The sequence below is a fragment of the Globicephala melas genome, chromosome 11 (assembly GCF_963455315.2).
Source record: "Globicephala melas chromosome 11, mGloMel1.2, whole genome shotgun sequence".
NCBI lineage: Eukaryota > Metazoa > Chordata > Mammalia > Artiodactyla > Delphinidae > Globicephala > Globicephala melas.
The window spans coordinates 90,762,023-90,786,307 of NC_083324.2; the positions used below are offsets into that span (position 1 = coordinate 90,762,023).

General features: G+C 43.8%; 1 protein-coding gene across 2 annotated transcripts in view; it reads left to right on the top strand.

Moving 5' to 3' along the window:
• The first annotated feature begins 16,405 nt into the window (after window positions 1-16,405).
• The window catches only part of DTNBP1 (dystrobrevin binding protein 1), a 128,881-nt gene continuing 121,001 nt past the window's right edge, over window positions 16,406-24,285 (top strand). Inside the window, exon 1 of one of the 2 annotated variants that reach the window (XM_060308690.2) lies at window positions 16,406-16,570. In XM_060308690.2, the coding sequence (XP_060164673.1) occupies window positions 16,512-16,570 (59 nt within the window). In that variant the 5' untranslated portion in view covers window positions 16,406-16,511. The remainder of the gene's footprint in view (window positions 16,571-24,285) is intronic. The other variant, XM_030881382.3, reaches the window with a different exon arrangement.

Sequence of the window (24,285 nt, forward strand, 5' to 3'; positions counted from 1 at the left end):
TTTATATATGTGCTCCTGTTTAAAGAGTACGTTCCAGATTTCATAATTTTACATTTTAAACAGGAAATTCATAATATCACTTGGAAGCAACATCGTCTTTTTTTTTTTTTTTTTGGTCATGGAATTTCAGGGTGAATGTTTTGAATCATCTAACAGACTAACTTCTCTCATTTCTCTCCCCGAAGCATACCTGCATTATGACACAAATGTGCCAGGAGAATGCTAAATGGTTTTGTTCCCTTTTTAAAAGGAATATAGATAAAAAGCTGATCAGGAAAGGTTAGCAAGCAACTGCTGGCATCAAAAAGAGAGAGAAAGAATCAGAACCCAATCTCCTTTTCTTGTCAAGTATTTTGTACCTAGCTTTATAATACACAGAAGCATCCTTTATTATTAAAAGGTATCGTTCCAAGATAGCCTTTGAATGTTATCTTCTTTGTAGGTTCTGTCAAACTAGTTGCTTTAAAGCTCGATAGATCACAACAGAATTGAAATGATAAAGGACACATAACCAAGTTTTAAGAAATTACATTATCTGACACTCATGTGTGCCATTTTTTAAAACGTGCTTTTAGAAACTGTTAAGAAACTCAGGTTGTGGTACATTAACAAAATATAGTGAAGTATAGACTGCCTCTGATTTTTAAAATAGCTAACCTTACATGTACAAATATTTACTGCCTTGTCTTCCCCACTTTCATAGCCCTCTCAGGATCCCCAGTGACACTGCCATGACGTGCAATAAAGTGCTTCAGGAGCAGAAGAAAGGACAGTGCTATGAAGAGAAGTTACAGTGCTAGGGAGCTGACCCAGAATGGTGAGGTGGAAATTCATGGCCTTTGGAGTCAGCGGGGCTGGATTTAAAAATCAGCCTTACTGCTTACTACCATATCACCTTAAACAAGTCACATAACCTCTCTGAGCCTTAGTTTCTAAATCTATAAAACAAGGACAATAATACACGCCTCGTGAGAGTCTTGAAAGAATTAAATAGATGATACATGTAGCCATAATTGAAGCCATAACCCATGTGGTTCAGTTCCAGAGGAAACAGGATTTACAGGCTAAATATCATGGAAAAGCAATTCCAATTTTATTCAAGTTTCTTAGCATTGAAGCAAATCCAATCATAACCGATTGCAGTATTTCTCATAGCTGCTTGATTCTTCTACCTAATTCACTTGTGTCCTCAGTGTCTGGAGTTCCTCATTTACCACCAAAGAACATTCTCTACCCCTCCTTGCTTTTTCTATCACTCCCACTTCACCTCCCACCTATCCAATTCATCTCTTTCCCAGACTTTATTACAAAGATGACTTAACTTCTTCTGAAAAGCCCTTTCTTTTTAACTCCAGTCTCTCCAACTCTGTGTTTCTCTGGCCATTCTGCATCACAAGTATAGAGAAACCATTCTGAAGAAGAAAGACCAGTGGTTTGTTTTGGGAGATAAGTTTGGTTGATAAGGCGGTTTAAATGAAGCTGGAAATTACGGGCTTTTTCCTTGTCGATATGGGAGAGTGATGTGGAAGAAATTGGCCAACATTCCATGTTGATAATTTTCACCCCATGATTTATGTGAAGCAAGCAGCGCAGGGTCTGGGACGAGGTATGATCTCAATATTTGTCTCTTCCGTTCAGCATCTGTTCCAGATATCTACTGCTGCATAACATCATACTATGCCCAAACTAAGTAGCTTAAAACTACAGTTACTCTTCTCCCTCATGGCTCTGTGGCTGACTGAGCTCACCTGGCCAGTTAGCACTTGGGGCCTCTCACGTGATTACAGTCAGATGTCACCTAGGCCTGGAGTTGTCTGAAAACTCAAGTAGACACTCCAATATCTCGGCTGGGAAGAGTGGAAGAGCCAAAGGCTGGCCACGTGTCTATCTGTCTGTCCGTATGGTCCCTCTATGTGACTGACTTGGGCTTCCTCCCAGCATGGCCATCGCAAGGGGGTCAGACTACTTACATTGTGTCTGGCTCCCTCAGAGTGAGCATTTCAAGCGTCCCAGGTAGAAGCTACAAGGCTGCTTATGAAGTAGCCTCAGAATTTACACAGGCACCAAGTTTGCAAGTTAAAAGAAGCAAGTCTTAAAGGCAGCTCAGATTCAAGTGGAGGAAACTACACAAGGGCATGAAAACTGGGATGCACAGTTGATTGGGGGGCTGTCTTTGGAGACTGTCTATCACATAGCCCACTCAACTTACCCGAAAACATTTTTTTCCTCATTTTGGAAATGTAGAAATATTTTGTTACACTTTATAGTTACTTTTGCTAAAGAATAGAGAATTGGGGTCACGCTGGCAGCCTCCTACATTAAGCCGACAAAGTTCAGTATTAAAACTCCCAATCCCTTCGTTCTTGGAGAGACAGTGTAGCCCTAAAATCAGACTGCCTGAATTTGACTCTACAAGACACTCTGGTAAGGAAACACCTTAAGCTCACCCAGGAATTCTAGACAGTTGACAGTGGCTTCAAAAAGTATAGGTAGTGTAATTTGTAATGTGAATATAGTGAGTAAATGGCAGGTTACTGGCAAGCATGTTTATGGATGAATGAAACTTGCACTTCTTTGGATTTGTGGCATCTCCAAATCCTTTTGTCTTTGGCTTCATTGGGAAATGCATGCAAAGCAGCACCCAACTTGCCCTAAACTTTTAAAATTCATTTTATTATACTGGCAGGAATTCAACCAATAACATATTCTTTTGGGTGAACAAGTATAACCAAAGCTTTACAGACAAACGCAATAAAATCTGCTAAGTAATTCTGGGAAGCATGGCTGGCTAGGAGTGAACAGAATGTGGGGGGACTGGTTTCCAAGGTGGGTGAGAAGCAAAAGAAGACGCTCCTCACCTTTCACAGGGAGGAGGCAGACCAGGCTTCCCTGGCCTTCCAGCAAACCTCCAGAAATCAAACAACAGAAGCACCAAACGGGTCCAAAGACTTACGAGGTTTGGCCATGGGGTGGGGTATTAGGATAAGATTTGGGGTAGGAGTGAGGTACCTCAGTGGAATAAGAAGTATGTCATTCTTTTGAGACCTTGTCCCAAGTTCATGGTGCAGATAGAGCATGAGAGGCCGAGGAGAGCTGTGTCAGTCAGGGTTGTTTGTGTCGAGCAACTGAAACCAGCTCTGGCCAACTTGAACAAAAGGGATTCTTTCAGCAGGATATAGGGCAGATTCAGAACAGACAGCCCCAGGCACCTCCAGAAGGCCTCAGTAGCAGGGATTACTAAATGGTCTTGTCTGGACATCTTCCCTAGAAAGGATGAATCCGTCCAACCATTTTTAGTCTTTTCATCACTAAGTTCAAGGAGAATGACAGCAATTATCCTCGCAGGGGTAGTTTGCCCAGCCATTGGCCAGAAAAAGGATGACCACCATTTAAATATATCCCATTTGGATATATCCAATGGGAGAGAGGTGGTCCTTCCATATGAGTGGTTTTGCCCAAGACAACATGTATCTACTATAAAAGTCAGTATTGACACACAAGAACAATAATACCAGTAGCAAAATGAGGGGTCTTGCCTTAGAATAGGCAGGTGGATGGAGGGCAGGGTGTGGAGGTGGGCAGTAGTGTGCTGCTAGAAGTGGCTTGTTCTGCCCCAAGAGGCTAAAAGGCAGTTGAGAAAGAGGGATAATTACAGTCTGAGACAACATTTGAGAATAATAAATCTATTATTATCTTGTACCCTGTTTGATCCTCCAGACTCCTGCAGCCAGGTGAGATCCCAAACACAGAGCATCCTTTTCCAAAGGCCTAAACGCTCACAGAAAGGAAGGAGCGCTAGAAAATCAAATGTTAGTTTGAACGAATTAATTGCTTTCTTGTTCATCTCAGGGAGGGTTTGAGTAAAGTGGTGGAGGAGGAGGTTGGGGATCTGGGTGCACTAGATGAGTCAGGCTGACCCAGGTCAAGTGCAAGGGCTCAGGGCAAGTGGGAGTTCAGATGCCAGGAGAAGGGGAGCTCCGAGGTGGAGGAGGGCCGTGAGGACTGGCCTTGGACCCAGGAAAGGGGAAGAGCGCTCTTTCCCCTCCTGAACACAGAGGCCGTGGTTCCCCACTCCAGACCCAGAACTCAGGCTCCGATTGTCATTCGGCCGCCTTAGGGGTTAAACCAGCTTCCGTAGAACAGGCCTATCGACCAAACTACCATCTGTAACTTTGTGGTTAGGGGGAAGAACCATCTTGGGTTTCTAAACACTGATGTAAACCTTAGGAGCGTTGCTTTTTCAGCTGCGGCGTTGTCTGTAACGCATCGTTTATACTCTGTGATTTTGTTGGTGGGATTTATTCTGAGAGATCTGGCCTGGGGAGTTCCGTCATCAAGTGAACATTCATCTCTAGCGAATGTAATTTGGTTAAGCCCTTAATAATGCACAGTGGCTTTTATCATGTCTGCCTGGAGTCTATTTAGTCTGGCTGATTAACTAACTGGCTCAAATACCCTGCCTCTGTGGAGTACAGATAAACAAGGGCTTAATAAACTCAAGGGTACCTTACAGTCTCCTGCGGGGCCATGAGAGATGTGGGGAGCTCCTCTGAGGGGTTCCCATCAGAGGGCTTTCTGCCGGGTAACCAGAGGCTAAGTGGGAAAGAGAGGAGTCGGATTGCCCAGGTCAGGGCACTGCCGGGGGCAGGGGGTGGGAGGGGGACCTCAGGGCCTCTGGGGAGGATTATATCCGTGCCCTGGTAAATAGAACATCCTTCCCCTTTCCTGTAGTTCATCTGCCAGCTCCCTGCCTGACCAAGGAGAACCTAAAAGCGGAAGGGGGAGGAAGAAGAAAAGTGAAAGCACAGACCAGCCCTTATCTGTCTGTCCATCTTCCTCTCTGTGGAGGGTCCAATGAGCCTAGGCCAGGCCTGCACCTTGGGAGGGAAGGAGCCAAGGATGGAGCTTTTAAGCTGGACTGGATGTGTGTGTGTGTGTGTGTGTGTGTGTGTGTGTGTGTGTGTGTGTGTGTGTGTGTGTGTGTGTGTGTGTGTGTGTGTGTGTGTGTGTGTGTGTGTGATGAAAGTTCCAAGAAAGCCACACCTATGACAACTTTATAATGTAAAAAATTGAAACTGTATGTCCCCTTCAGTTAATTTATCTTATTGCTCTATCAACTTTTAAAAACTATAAAAGGTGAGAACACAGCCTGATATATTTTGACCTTAAATCATCCACATGACTAATCATGAGGTCCACTAAGAACAGTCAGAACATTGACGTGGCTCTTGGAAATTCAGCCAAAAATGACTCCAGTTTTGCGGAGTGAGAATTTTAAAAGTTCCAGATTATGACGTTCATCTTTCTGTACCTCAAGTTTTTGTATTGGCAAACACTGTAGATTTTTAAAGTAAACACGAAGAGCTGTTTTTGGCAGCTGGCATGTGTGCACCCAAGGTGCAGCAGCAGTAGTATCAGTTCATCTCTACACGTCATCCTAGCTCAGAACTCCAAACCACTACTGCGGTGAAGAAGCATTGTAGCTTCCCGAATGCCAGCCTCCGGGCTGAGAGAACAAGGTGCCGTGGGGTCACCGTCTGGCATAACAGTGACTTAGATCAGGAGAAGAGTAGATGATTTAGGTTGTTTGTTGTTGACTGTTGACAAATTGGCAACTAATAGTCGAGTTCTCCAGAGTCATCTATGTGTCAAATGAACACTTAGACTAAAGTCATGACCAAGAGCTGTGCCTTTAATGTACCATCTAGAAATGAATTACTTAATTTTACTGCTGGGCAAAATAGAGGACATAGAATTAAAATATCAGTGGGTAGTAAGTTTAAAAACAAAATCCAGACTCCCCCTTGACATTTGATCTTTTGCAATAACTTAAAACTTATGATCAAACCTTTTAGGTGACAGTCTTAAAAATACAAGGAATTGGGGACTTCCCTGGTGACACAGTGGTTAAGACTCCACACTCCCAATGCAGGGGGGCCTGGGTTTGATCCCTGGTCAGGGAACTAGATCCCACATGCATGCCACAAGTAAGGAGCCGGCGAGCTGTAACTAACGAGCCTGCCGGCCACAACTAAGACCTGGCACAACCAAATAAACGAATTAATTAATTAAATAAATATCAAAAAATGCAAGGAATTGGATAGCATTACTATTACTATTGTATAGCATTACTATTACTATTGGATAGCATTCTATTCCTATCAAAATTACTATGGTATATGTGAAAAATGTTTGAAGATGACCTATTCTATGTGTGTGTGTACATGTAATTTTTCCATTGAGACAACTTTTTACCTTCCTTAAGTCCATGGAAATATAGAAGTCAAGTATATGTTCTAGATCTTTTTTTTCTATGGCAGGGATCCCCAGTCTTTTCCTGGTGTTACGGACTGAATTGTGTTTCCCCCAAATACATTAAATCTACATTATAAGGCCTACTGAATGCCAGTGCAGGGAATTCTACTGCAACCCCCTCGTTTCTCAGTTTCTTTAAATGGTGTGTGTGTGTGTGTGTGTGTGTGTGTGTGTGTGTGTGTGTGTAGTTTAAGAATCCTGGAAATTTCAGTTTTGTGAAAAATGAACAAAAGACTGACATGTTATTTTGATTGCTGGAACGTAAGGTTTCATTTCAACAGGATATGTTTAGCATAAACCATTGTAGTTTCACATTTTTACTAAAAGTTGATAAGGTACATTGTACTGAGTTTATTGACAGGAAGCCTATCATTAATATTTGTTTTCTTTTTCAAAAAAATTTGTATAAGGTCAAAATTCCAAGGGAAAATTGGCCAGTTTTCCAAAACATTTGAGAGGGTGAGTAGTGCCCCACTGAGGCTGCTCTCTAGTGTTCACTAATGTGTGTAAATTCTGATTGGGAAGAGTGGTGATGTGTGTGGATCCTGCCCCCCACAGGGTGGATGCAAAGGCCAAGCCAGGGTAGGACAAGGGGACTTTATTGGCCTTTAACATCAGTGGGTTTCTGATGACACCACAGCTGACACTGATCCTCGCCTCTGCTCTCATTTCAGCCCCGAGCTATTTTTAGGGCAAAGAACTTGAGACTTTACATCAGAGGTTAAATTTAGTGATGGTGAAATAGGGGATTAATGGAAACTCTCTCCCCACTCAAAACACATCATCAGGTTTGGGTAAAATGTAAGTAGAACGTAAAGAAATAACAGTGAAGAGAAAAAAAGAGGTCCAGTTTGAAGGCTGGATCTGATCCTTGGCTGAATCCCATCTGGCCTGTAGGACAAGCTCCCAGATCTGATCTGATTTAGGGCTGCAATTGTGAAGATGCAGTAAGGTATTGCAAACACTTAGTGACAATGCTCTGTATTAAAACATGAAGACAGGATGGTTTATGGTCCCCCAAGGGTAGACAAGGCACTTCAAAAAGAGAAAATAGTCAGTGTGACCCACGTTTCCCAGACTGTACCCCACAGGAGCACAAACAAGGGGTGGGGACAGTAACGCATTTCTGACTTGCTACCCCTCCAAGACGCCAGGATATTCTGCTTCACCAGCTTGGGGTAAAATTATTATTCAAGTCAGCCTCCAACTCATATATCACTTGAATGGTTCTTCTTCTCTCCGTAGAGACCCTCCCCTCATAATAAATCCCAAAACTCAGAGATCGTCTTAGTTCAAGGAGCCAGATTTACTTTATCTTGGCTGGAGTCAAAATTCAGCTTCACCCCCATGAGGCTAGAGGATAACCGCTACTTACTAGGTATTGGTGGTTCCTTGCTAAAGGCATCTGGGCTCCCAGCAAGATCATCTTTGTGACTCGGGTCTCTGTTTACACACAGATGCACACACACACACACACAAAACCTCCACTGTGCCCAAAGTAGCCCTTTTGGATAGAATTCAGGCTGTGCCGTGGGCCCAGGTGACCAGCACAAACCTCTCTTCCCCAACCTCCCCCATTCCCTTTCCACCAAGATGATTTCCCCTGGGCTGTCTTTAGTCTGAAGTCTCTCTGTCATCTGACCTCAGTGAGATACCCTGTCCCACCTGAGATGTTTTATAATGTTGGATGACTTTGAAAGGGAAGGAGTTAGGGGCTCTATTATATCTGCTCTTTCAGAGGCACCATGGATTTTATGCAAATTTGTGAACCTCTTCACCACAACCTTTAAGATCTATCTACCAAAACGTATTGCACCCTTCCTCTGGAACAAGTGATGCCTGTTTGCATTGGTCTACATAAAAGGCCATGCAAATGATTCTTCTAGAAGACCTGCTCCAAGATGACATGCTGTCTCCACCATCTGAACCCGGGGAAAATGATACAGACCCTTGTGAAGCGTGCCCAGCTCCTCCTGAAAGTCCTTTCTCAGAGAGTGTGAAACAGGTAAAAGTTAGATGGGGCTTTGGAGAGGCTGTTTATACCGGTGAACACTGGTGGGCTCTGTGTGCCCTGCTCAGATTCCCGTGCCATGGAGGGGACTCAGAATGCTGGCTGTCCTCCTGCAGTCAGACGGGCAGTGCCTTAGTTCTGTGAGTTTGAGGAAGTGAAGCTGGTAATGATCTGGGGTGACCCACTGTGTGTGACTAACGGCAGAAGCAGGGTGTGTCGGTTTGGCCAATAGGGAGGACAGATTCCCCAGCCTGGGCCTTCCTCCTCTCCTCCTTTACCCCCAGAGTTGGGGCTCAACACCCACCCCCCCAGGTCTCTGATTCACATTTACCCTGGGAAGCCTTTTGTTCCCATTTAGGGGAGTCTCCTTCTCTCTGACCCTGAGTCTCTACAGTGGGATCCCAGGCAGGGGCTGTGTAACCCTCTCCCACTCCCTTCCAGAGGGCAGAGGGCAAGGGTGCCTGGCATGGGCAGGGTCCACCCCTCCCCTGCTCTGGTCCTAACACCAGTGGGCTTTCTGTCTTCTCTATTCTCTCCCTCTAGGGTCTTGCCAGTCTGTGAGGGAGGAAGTGTCACAGATCGGGCCAGCTGGGCTCAGCCCCCTGATGGGGGGCTGTAACCGCCACGTAACCAGGCGCCATTTGCCAGGAGCTGCCCGGGAAGGCTGGGCCAGATGCCAACCTTCACCAACGAATCACATGCACCTTCCAGGAGTTCGTGCTGATGTACCTGGATTTAAATTTCTCAGGGGCGCTCAACACCAGGCCCCCTTTCATGACTCTTTCTTCCAAAGCAAAGTCAAGGTGAGTCACCCTTCGTCTGGGCTGTCATCACCACAGGTAAAACGCTAATCGCCTCACCTAGATTAGAAACTCTTCACGGGTTTGTAGGTGCCTTATTGTCCTTCATTTCCTCATCTGCAAAATGGGCAAAATAATATGTGTAAAGTGCTTAGAATCCTGCCTAAGTGAGCTCTCAGTAGGTAATAGCCATCATTGTCATTACAGTAAGATAAAGTCAGTACGTTAGTATGTGGTTGGCATCTGGTAGAGCGCCGGGCATAGGCAGGGCCTCAGCAGTCGCTCTCGTTGAGTAGACAATGTTGCGGAAAACCACGAGGACTCAGCCTTGCAGGACTGAGGGGGGCACGTTAGGAAGCAGTGGGGAATCGGTAGATGGATGGCACTCCTGGATCCCCCAGACCGATCTTACTGTCAGCCTAAGAGCCCAGTGTTTCCTCTTCACTGTAGCCTCCAGGAGAGGAAGAATGGGGCTCCTGTTTGGGGTACTTTTCCTCCTGTGACATTTCCACTATTTTAAAAAGTTGAGGTTTCACAAAAAGTCTTCCATCGATGAGCTCATTCTCTCTCGATGCCGTGTTCCCTGGCTGGGTACCACCAGGTAATGAGTGGTGGCTAATTAGGATGGCGTTAAGCACAGCCGTTAGACTCACTTCAGGAACAGAATTCCAATAATGGAGGAAATAAACCATTCATCGTATGCCACGAGCTTTTCTTTGGTATATACAATGGTTTATTAAGACAACAAATACATCTGTTCACTTGCATTTCTGTGTATAAACAGAGACAATACACTAGTTAAAGCAGAGGAAGCCAGTGTTTTTGTACATGAGAACTACTTTCTTTCTCCCCCTCCCCTTGTCGAGATTCTCGGCACATCATAAAGGCAATGTTTGGAAACTTACCACTTATTATATATAAACCTCGAATTGAAGCAACGTAAGCAAAAACATTACCAGGTACACTGGGTACTTTTTCTCTAATTTAGCTATTAGAGGCTTATTTCCCCCTTGCATGGGTCTAAGAAATAGCCCCTCATAATCCCCTTCTAGGGGAATAAAAGTCCAAAAGCAGTTCTTTTTTTTTATTTTTTTGTGGTACGCGGGCCTCTCACTGCTGTGGCCTCTCCCATTGCGGAGCACAGGCTCCGGACGCGCAGGCTCAGCGGCCATGACCCACGGGCCCAGCCACTCTGCGGCATGTGGGACCCTCCTGGACCGGGGCCCAAACCTGTGTCCCCCACACCGGCAGGTGGACTCTCAACCACTGCGCCACCAGGGAAGCCCTCCCAAAAGCAGTTCTAGCGCATGTTTTGTGTTGCTTGACCCTGCAACCTGGGTCACAGTAGATTGGGCTGGGGACTGGTACTTGGCCTACAAGCAGATGTGTATAGCACGAGGTGGTCTCGTGCAAGAGCTTTGCTTATGTGAGGCATTTTCTGTTAAATGAAGGACCGGAGAAAGCATTTAGAGCCTTCTTCTGGTCACTCAGGGAGGGGCAGAGTTGGCAGCAATGGCAGTAGCCAAAAGGCATGGAGAGAGGGCGTTAAGCTGAAGTCAGCAGGCGGAAGGCAGCATATGGTGGAGCAGAGCTTAGAAAGAGTGACAAATGAAAGCAGAGGGAGTCAGAGACAGAGAGATAAATGGGACTGGAAGAGTCACCAGGAGAGGGGACAAGGGACATTTTTTTTTCCCTGAAATGACAGCTACTGAGAGCTGCTCAGGACACTTGAACGTTTGTTGTTTCCTGAAAGGCAACAAGAAGCTTCCAGTTCCACCAGCCCAGGTCTCAAGACGCAGCCAGCTCCTGGGGTTCCCTCTGTTCGCTGTGTAGCATCCTTACAGAAAGACCGCATGCCTTGGGGGTGGCCTGAGCACGCCAGACAGAGCCTGGCCTCCCCAGTGCAGTGCCCAGATTCGCTCGCTCTCTCCTCCCCTTCACACCACTGCCTCCAGCGTCAGCCAGCGCCGTTTGGGCAGAGGCTGTAGGGGCTCAGGCCCACGTACCAAATGTTACAAACTAAGTGATGGGGCTGGTGCCTGTTTGAAGGAGCTGGGAGAGTGGGGACCAGCTTCAGCCTGGAATCCTGAAGTCAGGGAGAGGTCTGGTGGACTCTGAGGTCACAGTCGCTGTTCTAGCCAGTTTCTGCTTCCTTTCCCTGCAGGCAGCTCAGGTTGCAAAGCTCAGCTCAGTTGTTCCCGCCCCAACTGTACATTAGAATCAGCTGGGAAACTTTTGAAACAGTGTGGCTGAGGAGGTGTGGCCTCAGACCAGTTAAACCTGAGATTTAATCTCCAGAGATTGGGCCCAGGTATTGGTATTTTTTAAATGCTCTCCAAGTGATTCTAAAGTGCAGCCAGGGTTGAGAACCATCCACTTAACTGCATTTAAAGGAGTCTCTCTAGTTTCCTCCTAGAATCAGTTTCTCAGTATCAGTTTCCACTGACATGGGCAACTCCTGCGGACGGTGAGGAACTCTCAGGGCACTGGGACCTTATATTTGCCCTTCTCCTCAATCCTTTTCAATTATTAGGACTCCCCCCACCTATATTAAGCTGATACTTAACTGTAGGTAATAATTGTCTCAATCATCTTTTTGTAATTCTTATTAAAAAGTTTCCATTTGAGTTAAATTCTCCCACTTGAAGAGATTTCTATTCTATAATGGTTCAGAAGGTGTAATTTCTGAGATACACTTTCTCCAGGGAAAACCATTTATTTGTGGTCGCCTCTATTCATGTAGGGTCCCTACATTTTAATGAATGGAGTCACTTGGTTATCTGTGAATATTTCATAGATCATATAGATCCGTACATAGATTAACGAAAAATAAAAGAGGTTTCCTCCTCTAATGCACTGTGTAGTACCTTTCTTTTCTCCATCTGAGCAAAAAGACGAGGTTAGGTGCCTGATTACATTTTATTATAGTGTGATAAAATTTCAAAACAAATAGATGCAGCTGAGCTGCCTCACTGTTCTTTCAATGTGGTTCATGTTGAAAATATTCTTTCCCAACTTTGCTGGGAGTGTCACTCCACACACTGCTTGCCTTCTTGGTCTGTTAGCTTGTCTTCAGACTTTGATTCCCACCGCACCTCAGCCTGCTCCCCCAATACCCTCTTCTTCTGTGTTCTTCTTCAGCTGGGCTCTCATCTTTGCTCTGCGTGGTGGAATTCCCCTCGTCCACCTCTCAGGTTCCCGTCTGTTTTCCTTTTCAAAACGCCATGATGTTACCTTCCAGCTTTATTTAGCTTACTTTATTCTTAGAAGGACTCATGGTTTCACAAGAAACATTTACAGCGTTTAATTGGTTTCTTTCTTCTGGCATCTTTAAATTCTTAAAGATATCAAAAATCTTGGTTTTTTTAAATTATAAATAAGTGAATAACAACACGTAGATGCCTTTACAAATCTGTTAGAGTCCTGTAACTCAAATGGCAGTAGTGCCTTTCCAATTACTCTAAAAGATCTGTGCCAAAAAAGTGGTGTGAAATCTGGGTCCTATGGCTTCTTCTTTTATAGCGTCTTTTCTTTGGTTCCAATTCCACCAAATCCTCATTCATCACCTTATCTACTGTAAAAATCCGCTGAGACGAGGAAACCCCTTCCCTTAGCAAGTGTCCTAGAGCAGTGCTTCTCACATGTTAAATGAATATGAATCACCTGGGGATCTTGTTCAAATTCAGATTCTGATTCAGTAGGTCTGGGTGGGGCCTGAGATTCCGCATTTGCAACAAGCTCCCAGGTGATGCTGCTGCGGCTGCTCCAGGGCAGCACCACCAGAGGGAGCTTCTTAAGCAGCTTTGGTGCTTTTGCCCCAAATGTTTTATCATCACAGCCTTCTCCCTGCTTAGCTAATATGTTCTCAAATCAACTCTCAACCAATTGCTGAATTAAGATTAGGTCAGTAGCCTCCACTATTGATGTTGGTTCAAAACTTTCTTTTTCATTTTGCCAGTCAGTCTTCCTAGTTTCTGGCCGATTACTGTTACTTAAATTGACACAACGTGTCACATGTTTCAACTCTTGGTCCTTAATCATGCCTACAAAACAACTCAGGTGCAACAGTAGTCATTTTCTCTCTCTTTACTTTCATTTTTATAATTTACTTTTGTTTCCTTATAATTATCTCTTCTTATTAGCACTTTTAAAACTGTTACTGTTTTGGGGTTTATCAGACATGGGGTTAAGAATGTTCATAAAACACCTCAAAACGAAGGACAGACATGCCATAGACTAATAAACAATGCAATGGTCAAGATAAAAATGATTGGGCGCAAGTAAATCTATTTTCTAGGGACAGGCATACACTTTTTGATCTGATTTGGTACTTTACTGGAATGTATGAAACTTAGTAAATTGAAAACATATGAGCAGAGGAGTTTATTTCAATTGAATACAATGAAAAAGATTTATTACTTCTCAGTACATGTGGTTTCCACATCTACTAGACAGTGAGGGATCTGTCTCTGTAGACCTGATCATTTGATCGCTTACTCTGTACCAGGTACTGTTTCCGGGTGGTGGAAAAAGACCCAATAAACAGCACCCCTCTAAACCAACTTGTCTCAACCTACTAAGAAATAAGAAAGTCAGCATAAAGCACCCAAAACATCACTTTCACTTTTGGTAAGGGTGATGAAGCACATGACTTATGTTCATGGACAAGCAGAACTCCTATTACTGTACCTCAGGTTAAAACTTGCCCACCCAGTCACAGAAAGCACTGGGTCACTGCAGCCTGCTCACCTGGCAGCCTGTCCTTATGGAGTACAATGGCTGTTCTTTACTGGATGTTTGCACCCAAGGGAAAGAAGAAAGGATGGGGCCAGGCTCCTTATTCCCTAGATCAGTGATCCCCAACATTTATTGGCACCAGGGACCAGTTTCGTGGAAGACAATTTTTCCATGGACTGGGGGCAACTCACCTGCTACTGACCTCCTGCTTTGCAGCCTGGTTCCTAACAGGGCTCAGACCGGTACCAGTCCAAGGCCCGGGGTTTGGGGACCCCTGCCCTAGATCACTAATCAGAATAGTCACTTCTACTCTGCCAGGAAAAGCCTATCCTCACACAGCCCATCTCGTTTTACTCATTCAATCCCAGCCCTATCATATCCTGTCTTCTTTTTTTTTTAATTTTTGGCTGTGTCAGGTCTTTAGTTGTGGCACAAGAGATCTTCCGCTGCAGCGCTTGGGCTTCTCTCTAGATGTGGCGTGCGGGTTTTCTCTCTCTAGTTGAGGCACACAAGCTCAGTAGTTGTGGCACGTGGGCTAGTTGTCCCTCGGCATGTGGGATCTTAGTTCCCTGACCAGGGATCGAACCTGCGTCCTTTGCATTGCAGGATGGATTCTTTACCACTGGCACAGTCTTTAAAATAAAGACAGATCCTATCTGTCTTAAAACTTAAAATTTTGATATTTTGTTCATCAGAAAATTTTTCATTAAAGTTTTTTGAATATTGCATTAAAATATTATTCATCTTGATTACTAAGGGGTTTGGCTTCCCCTTAAGTTTTACACCTGAGGTGAATGCCTTGCCCACCTCATCCTAGTCTCAGAGCTGGTTTTAATATAAATATGTAAGCAAATAAATAAACAACTTTTTCTTAAACAATTATTAAATAAATTATCAGACAGTGTTATGTACTAAGTTGAAAAACAGAGTGTACAGGAAGTGATTGGGCCGGTAACTGGAATGATCAGGGAAGATCTACCTAAGAGGATGATGTTTAAGCTGAGATCTGAATGCCACAAAGGAGCCAGCCATAGGACAATTTGGAGAAAAGCTTGTGAACAGGCCTCAAGGAAATGAATCCAGGATTTTCAGGGAACACACAACATACCAAAGGTTACTATGGCTTAAATGTCAAGGAATGATAGGTGAGTAGTACTTACTTTGGATAGAGTGTCAGGAAGGGTTCAAATTTTAGGACTTCGTAAGCCGAGTAAGGAGGTCGACTTTTTTTCTAAGGGCACAGAAGGATTTAATGCAGGAAAGCGACACAATATGATTGCTCTTTTAAATAATTCTCTTGGCTGCTGTATCAAGGATGAGTTACAGGCGTGTGCATGGCAAAAGAGTAGAATAAGGAGACTTGTCAGTATTCCTGGTGAAAGATGATGGTGCCTTGGACCAGGGTGATTATAGTGAAAAGAGGAGCAGGTTCTAGCAATACTTTAGAAATAGAGTTGATTGGACTTGATGAATTAATATTCAGCAGGTGGGGAAAATAGGAAATGGTAATTTCAGGTGGCTTAACTTGAGCAACTTGGTGTATGGTGGTGCCACTTACTGAGATGGAAGAGACTGGGATTAGGTTTGAAAGTGAGTTTGAAATAAAATTTTCAGTTTTTGGTATTTTGGGTTTGAGATGTCTGTTGGATACAGGTGGAGTAAGCAACTGGTATGAATTGAAGGAGGGGGAGGGAGGACAGGGTTGAAGATGGAGATTTGGGCTTCACCGGTGATTCGATAGGATTTACAGCATCCTAATGGATAGAATAACCTAGGAGGGGGCCATACATGGAGAAGAGCAGGAGCCTGCAAATGTGGCCTTGGGAGCAGCTGCTGAAGTAGGAGGAGGAGTGGACAGGAAGGGAGAGTGCATGAATGGAGTGCTTGAAAGAAAGAGAAGAACGTGTCTTGAAGAATGGGATAAGGACTTGCTTGAGAGCCACCGAGAGGTCGAGAAAAACATCAGGGCAGGTAAGTGACAAATGGTATCGGCAACATGGCGGTCACTGGTGACTCGACAAAGGCCACCTCCTTTGGTGTGAAGGGCACGAAAGCCTGATGGGGTAGGTTGAAAAGAGAATGGAAAGTAAAGATGTCGGAACAGTTGATTTTTGCCACTTTATCAATGAAGAAACCGAGGCTCAGAATAATTTTCTCATCCAAGGTCAAAGCCAGCGGGGTCAGATCCTGGAACCAGAGTCCACGAAAGTGTTTGCTACAGGGGAGGTGCACGCTATGTAAGAAATTGATCCATCTCTCTTCCAAACTGTGAAAACAAACGCTGCACTCACTCAAAGAAGCGCTGGTTTTAAAGCATTCTTTCACGTGGCCACTTCAATTTTAAAGAGGAAAAGGAGAGGGCCTGGCTTTGGGCTAGGAAAAAGCATCCGAGCCGCTCAGTTTCTCGGCTAGAAGAGAAGGACCGCCCTTTTTCCGCAGCCCGAGCCCGGCGGGGCCCACTGCGGCTGCGTGAGCCTGGGCGCGGCGGGGGCGGGGCGGGAGCGCGCGAGCGGGGGGCGGGAACGCGGAAGGGGCCGCGACGCGGAGGCGAGAGCGGGCCGGGGGCGGGGCCGGCTGCGAGAGTGCGGGGCGCGCCGTGACAGGTGCGGCGCGGTGTTTACGCGGGGCTGAGGGCGGCGGCGGCGGCGATGATGCTGGAGACCCTGCGTGAGCGGCTGCTGAGCGTGCAGCAGGATTTCACCTCCGGGTAGGTACACGGTGGGGGACGGAAAGGGAACCCGTGGGCCGGGCCGAGGAGCGGGGGGCACTGGGACGCGGCCTCCACGCACCCCGGTCCGGTCCCTCTCCCTCCCTCTTCCCCAACTCCCACCCCGCCCCGCACCTCCCATCCCAGCCAGCTCGAGGAAAGTAACGAACTTTCCGGCGTCTGTCCGGCCGCACAAAGTAACTTAGGTCCCACCGGGCAGGCTCTGACCCGCGCCCCGGGCCCGGAAGGGGGTCGGGAAGGCTGCGGGCGCGCCGGGGATCGTGCAACCCGTTCCTGGCAGCCCTGGCCGGCCCAGGGGTGTGTCTTGTGAGGGGCGAGCGCGCCTCCCCGCTCCTCTGCCCCGGGGGGACGGTGACCCTGAGCCCCCTCCCACGCCGCCGAGACCCCTGCTCTCTCGGGCCTCGGAGCTTCTGCGGCCCCGCCTGCAGCCGGGCCGCCGCCCCCTCCCCAGGCCGGAGGTCGCGGGCGCGGCAGCCTTCACCCACCGGGGCCCGGCCGCGCGTCCTGTCCAACCTCGCGCTCGGTTCGCTCGCTGAACCTTTGCCAAGGCTTGGTGCCTCTTTCCCTTTTGCTTTCTCTCTCTACCTTTGCCTCGGGTTTAACGCCTCAGTGAAGAAACTCTAGGGCCACAGAAACAACAGAACTATGGCAGTACTATTAATGCCTAGTGGTGAAGCGCACACGGACCAAGCGGTTCCCGAACTTTGCTTAGAATCACCTGGGAACCTTTAACCATCTTGATGCCTGGGTCGCAAACAATACTAATTACATCAGACTGGCGATGGGGTTTTAAAGACCCCCAGGTGATTCCTGTGTGCGGCAAACTCTGGGAACCGCAGGCATAGACGCTAACGCCAGAAACTCGCAGAAACGTGTTTCTGCAAGTTTCTCTGCCTCAGTTTCCACGACTGGACAACGAGGGTGAAGATGGTACTCATAGGGTTATTGTGAGGATGAATGAATTAACAAGTAAAACAGGGCAGTCACACTATGTCACTATTGTAGTGCTTAATTCATTTTAGTTTTTCCATTACTTTAGAAAGGGTGTCACTTTGATAAAGGATTTGTCTGTCACCTTTAGATTACGAATCCTTTGGAGCATGCTCTGAATATGAGGACCTCTCCATCATGTTTTAAATTTCTAATGAGAAAGACGTTAGCTAAAATTTTATGGGACAAAAATGTTTATATTGTTTGCCTCCTGGGTGCTGCGTAGTAACAAACTGTCAAATACTTGAGCACTTACATGTAAAGCATTTTTGGTAATCTTGGTTTGGTGTCCTTAAGAATATTAGTTGTAGATGCTGTAGCAGTCATTCACTGATGCTGTGCTTGCATACTTGCATTTCCTCCCCCCCCCTTTAAATTTAAAAAGTAACTTCCTTTCAGAACGTAAATTATTGTATTGAAAAATTGGGTATAATGCTGGAACGATAGCGTGAGAATGATCACAGATAAACACATCTGGGACAGCCCTGTTGTCATCAGCTCAAGGAATTACTTGATGGCGAAACAGTCTATCTTTTGGGAGTTACAACTACGGCAACTCCCTAGGTCATGTGGTTGCCTTTGAACCCATTCATCCTCCTGACATTGGCTTGAAGAAGGTTCAGCTTACCAAGGAATATAGATTCTGGACCCAAACCATCCTGAGAGATCTGGAAAACCTGAGTTTAGATAGGGAGAGGGTTGAGGGGATCTGGGTAGAACGCCTTGGAAACTGACCTTACCTCTTGAAGATGCCATAAACTGGGGCCAGTTTGGGATTAGACATCCTGAGAGGGCTTTCATTCCGTTTAGGCCCTTCATTGGCTTCCTTGTACAGGTCATTTTCAGCTGACAAAGCACTGGACTGTCAGTGTGTGCCATTAGCCTGTCACCTGGCAGAGAAATAACTCATCTTCAAGGGATGTCTGTGACTGGCACCTTTAAACTCTGATGTTCACCTTTGTCAGGTCCACCAATTCCTAGGCGATTCTTTTTTTTTTTTTTATTCAAACAGAAAGTCACAAAAATTATAATCATCCTCATCAGTTCACTCAGTCCCATGTAATTAATTTTTTTTATCTTGATTTTTTGTTAGCACTTTTATGAATTCATCAGTTTTCCATTAGAGTTCTGAAAATGCTTATTTATTCAGTTCAGCAGTATAAGTCAGTTACCAGAAACCTGTACTTGTCAGTCTTTTCCATGAATTCCTTGAAGATGAAACCCTTTTATAGGAACATTTTTGCAGAAGCATCAGAGTACACCCAGAACTGTCTGTAAATGACAAAAGACTTAAAAATGACCACGGTTAAAGATTTGATGAAAGTTCATAATAATGCAATTGACAAGAAAATTTAGTTATTTCTGAGATACACATTTTAAAGTAATACCTAGAATTATGACTTACAACATTATACCAGAACATACAAGATTTTTAGAAATTTCATGTGATGTCTGAAACATTTATATTTTCATAGAAATAACCCAAAGAAAGTTTAGTATTAGTTTTTTGTTTGTTTATACTGCAGGTTCTTATTAGTCATCAGTTTTATACACATCAGTGTATACATGTCAATCCCAATCACTCAATTGAGCACACCACCATCCCCACCTCACCGTTGTTTTCCCCCCTTGGTGTCCATACATTTGTTCTCTACATCTGTGTCTCAACTTCTGCCCTGCAACCGGTTCATCTGTACCATTTTTCTAGGTTCCACATACATGCGTTAATATACGATATTTGTTTTTCTCTTTCTGACTTACTTCACTCTGTATGACAGTCTCTAGATGCATCCACATCTCAACAAATGACTCAATTTCGTTCCTTTTTATGGCTGAGTAATATTCCGTTGTATGTATGTACCACAACTTCTTTATCCATTCGTCTGTCAATGGGCATTTAGGTTGCTTCCATGACCTGGCTATTGTAAATAGTGCTGCAATGAACATTGGGGTGCATGTGTCTTTTTGAATTATGGTTTTCTCTGGGTATATGCCCAGTAGTGGGATTGCTGGATCATATGGTAATTCTATTTTTAGTTTTTTAAGGAACCTCCATACTGTTCTCCATAGTGGCTGTATCAATTTACATTCCTGCCAACAGTGCGAGAGGGTTCCCTTTTCTCCACACCCTCTCCAGCATTTGTTGTTTGTAGATTTTCTGATGATGCCCATTCTAACTGGTGTGAGGTGATACCTCATTGTAGTTTTGATTTGCATTTCTCTAATAATGAGTGATGTTGAGTAGCTTTTCATGTGCTTCTTGGCCATCTATACGTCTTCTTTGGAGAAATGTCTGTTTAGGTCTTCTGCCCATTTTTGGATTGGGTTGTTTGTTTCTTTAATATTGAGCTGCATGAGCTGTTTATATATTTTGGAGATTAATCCTTTGTCCATTGATTCATTTGCAAATATTTTCTCCCATTCTGAGGGTTGTCTTTTCGTCTTGTTTATGGTTTCTTTTGCTGTGCAAAAGCTTTTAAGTTTCATTAGGTCCCATTTGTTTATTTTTGTTTTTATTTCCATTACTCTAGGAGGTAGATCAAAAAAGATCTTGCTGAGATTTATGTCAAAGAGTGTTCTTCCTATGTTTTCCTCTAAGAGTTTTATAGTGTCCGGTCTTACATTTAGATTTCGAATCCATTTTGAGTTTATTTTTGTGTATGCTGTTAGGGAGTTTTCTAACTTCATTCTTTTACATGTAGCTATCCAGTTTTCCCAGCACCACTATTGAAGAGACTGTCTTTTCTCCATTGTATATCTTTGCCTCCTTTGTCATAGATTAGTTGACCATAGGTGCATGAGTTTATCTCTGGGTTTTCTATCTTATTCCATTGATCTATGTTTCTGTTTTTGTGCCAGTACCATATTGTCTTGATTACTGTAGCTTTGTAGTATAGTCTGAAGTCAGGGTGTCTGATTCCTCCAGCTCCGTTTTTTTTCCCTCAAGACTGCTTTGGCTATTTGGGGTCTTTTATGTCTCCATACAAATTTTAAGATTCTTTGTTCTAGTTCTGTAAAAAATGCCATTGGTAATTTGATAGGGATTGCATTGAATCTGTAGATTGCTTTGGGTAGTATAGTCATTTTCACAATATTGATTCTTCCAATCTAAGAACATGGTATATCTCTCCATCTGTTGATATCATCTTTAATTTCTTTCATCAGTGTCTTATAGTTTTCTGCATACAGGTCTTTTGTTTCCCTAGGTAGGTTTATTCCTAGGTGTTTTATTCTTTTTGTTGCAATGGTAAATGGGAGTGTTTCCATAATTTCTCTTTCAGATTTTTCATCATTAGTGTATAGGAATGCAAGAGATTTCTGTGCATTAATTTTGTATCCTGCAACTTTACCAGATTCATTGACTAGCTCTAGTAGTTTTCTGGTGGCATTTTTAGGACTCTCTATGTATAGTATCATGTCATCTGCAAACAGTGCCAGTTTTACTTCTTCTTTTCCAATTTGTATTCCTTTTATTTCTTTTTCTTCTCTGATTGCCGTGGCTAGAACTTCCAAAACTATGTTGAATAATAGTGGTGAGTGGACATCCTTGTCTTGTTCCTGATCTTAGAGGAAATGCTTTCAGTTTTTCACCATTGAGAATGATGTTTGCTGTGGGTTTGTCGTATATGGCCTTTATTATGTTGAGGTAGGTTCCCTCTATGCCCACTTTCTGGAGAGTTTTTATCATAAATGGGTGTTGAATTTTGTCAAAAGCTTTTTCTGCATCTGTAGAGATGATCATATGGTTTTTATCCTTCAATTTGTTAATATGGTGTGTCACATTGACTGATTGCGTATATTGAAGAATCCTTGCATCCCTGGGATAAATCCCACTTGTTCGTGATGTATGATCCTTTTAATGTGTTGTTGGATTCTGTTTGCTAGTATTTTGTTGAGGATTTTTGCATCTATATTCATCAGTGATATTGGTCTGTAATTTTCTTTTTTTGTAGTATCTTTGTCTGGTTTTGGTATCAGGGTGATGGTGGCCTCATAGAATGAGTTTGGGAGTGTTCCTTCCTCTGCAGTTTTTTGGAGGAGTTTGAGAAGGATGGGTGTTAGCTCTTCTCTAAATGTTTGATAGAATTCACCTGTGAAGCCATCTGGCCCTGGACTTTTGTTTGTTGGAAGATTTTTAATCACAGTTTCAATTTCATTACTTGTGATTGGTCTGTTCATATTTTCTGTTTCTTCCTGGTTCATTCTTGGAAGGTTATACCTTTCTAAGAATTTGTCCATTTCTTCCAGGTTGTCCATTTTATTGGCATAGAGTTGCTTGTAGTAGTCTCTTAGAATGCTTTGTATTTCTGTGGTGTCTGTTGTAACTTTTCCTTTTTCATTTCTAATTTTATTGTTTTGAGTCCTCTCCCTCTTGAGGAGTCTGGTAATGGTTTATCAATTTTGTTTATCTTCTCAAAGAACCAGCTTTTAGTTTTATTGATCTTTGCTAGTATTTCATTTATATCTGCTCTGATCTTTATGATTTCTTTCCATTTGCTGACTTTGGGTTTTGTTTGTTGTTCTTTCTCTAGTTCCTTTAGGTGTAAGGTTAGATTGTTTATTTGAGATTTTTCTTGTTTCTTGAGGTAGGCTTGTATAGCTATAAACTTCCCTCTTAGAACTGCTTTTGCTGTATCCCATAGGTTTTGGATCATCGTGTTTTTATTGTCATTTGTCTCTAGGTATTTTTTGATTTCCTCTTTGATTTCTTCAGTGATCTCTTGGTTATTTAGTTACGTATTGTTCAGCCTCCATGTGTTTGTGATTTTTACGTTTTTTTCCCTGTAATTTATTTCTAATCTCATAGTGTTGTGGTCAGAAAAGATACTTGATATAACTTCAATTTTCTTAAATTTACTGAGGCTTGATTTGTGACCCAAGATGTGATCTATCCTGGAGAATGTTCTGTGTGCACTTGAGAAGAAAGTGTAATCTGCTGGTTTTGGATGGAATGTCCTATAAATATCAATTAAATCTATCTGGTCTATTGTGTCATTTAAAGCTTCTGTTTCCTTATTTATTTTCATTTTGGATAATCTGTCCATTTGTGTAAGTGAGGTGTTAAAGTCCCGCAATATTATTTTGTTACTGTCGATTTCCTCTTTTATAGCCGTTAGCAGTTGCCGTATGTATTGAGGTGCTCTCCTAGGCGATTCTTAAGAAAAAATCCATGTAATTCCTTTTAGTAAACTGTTTCATATTCAGCCTAAGATCAACGTATTTTTGAATATTTTGCCAGGCTGGGAAAAGGTGACATTAAACACAGCTTCATGTATATATTGCATGAAGGCACTGAGGGATTCAGGGATGAAAGCAACATGACCCTACCTCTCAAAACTACCCAACTGGACCTGGCATTCCTTTAGAACTTGCTGTTAGTGCCCGTAGAAAATATAATTGGAAACAAAATAATTGGAAACTTCATCTGTTTGGGTTGCTGCAGGAACTCAGTAGAAGAAAGTCCCGGTGCTTTCCTGAGCTCCTTCACGTGGATCTTCACAGCAGCCCAGAGCAGCAGCCTCTCCTCAGGGCTTTTCTGCTCATTTTCAGTTTCTGAAATTCATATATCTGGAGCTGGAATGTAGGCAATTATTTTTTTTTTTAAGTAAAATAGGAATTTTCTTTATCAGCCTGCAAGAGAATGTCACATTAGTGATTAAAGCATATTTGATGGACATAAAAAATTTCAACTTTCCATTCAAACTTAGAAAAAATGAAGCTTGAGGGCTGTGGAAAGATTGCTGCTGGCCTTCAAGGGACTGTAAATCGTCCATGGACTCGTGATCTTTTTTGTAATTTTTAATTTTTTATTGATAATAATAGCTATGTCAAAATCGAGATAAACCTAGAAATAATGTTGCTTTCTTTCTGGCCTAACTAGGTGGCCAGCTAGTCCAAAGGCCACGGGAGGGGACTGCCTCCCAGCTTCGCTCTTGCCCCCTCACCTACATGAATCCTCATCTGATTTAACTCCCTCGGAGCTCTAGGAGCCTTTCGGAGAGTTCACACAGAACATCCACTTTTTAGGGACTGGCTTGAGCTCTGAGGGAGACTTTTGGACCCACCGAAGCATTTACTTCAAATCCACTCTGGTCTTTGATTTTTTACCTTCTGAGCAGTTGTGACCCACGGCCCCAGGACTGAAGCCTGCAGGCGTGTAAAACCCTTCAGGAAACTGACAATCAGATCTACCAAGGGTTTGCAGCTGCCTGTCACTGCCTGGCGTTTCCTGTCTGTAAATGCTCTGGGTGCTTTTGGATATGGATACAAGTGTTGCAACTAGATAGTGGGTGCTTCCTCCTCAAAGCCACCTCTGCCCTGACGTCCAGCCCTGCCCACTGCACTCATTTCCTCTTCTTCCCTTCTGTAGTATCAAAACCTCAAAGGAGAGGAGCTAACATTCTAATTCACAGTGTGGTAAAATGGTGAGGTTTTGCCTAAAATGTTGACTCTTCCATGATTACTTACCTTTAGCAGGAAAAACATCTCAATATTCAACTTGACTTAATAAGCATTTACTGAGTTCCTACCAAGTGGCAGACACTAGGCTAGGAACTCAGTCTTCTTTATCATAGAAGCTTTTTTCATTTCTTAAAAAAAAAAAAAAAAGATTTAAGAGGCCACAGGCTCAGTTTCACCTGCTCTTTGCCAGTGTCTATGTATTGGACTAGATCTTGGGGCTACAAAGTTAACTAAAACCGTTT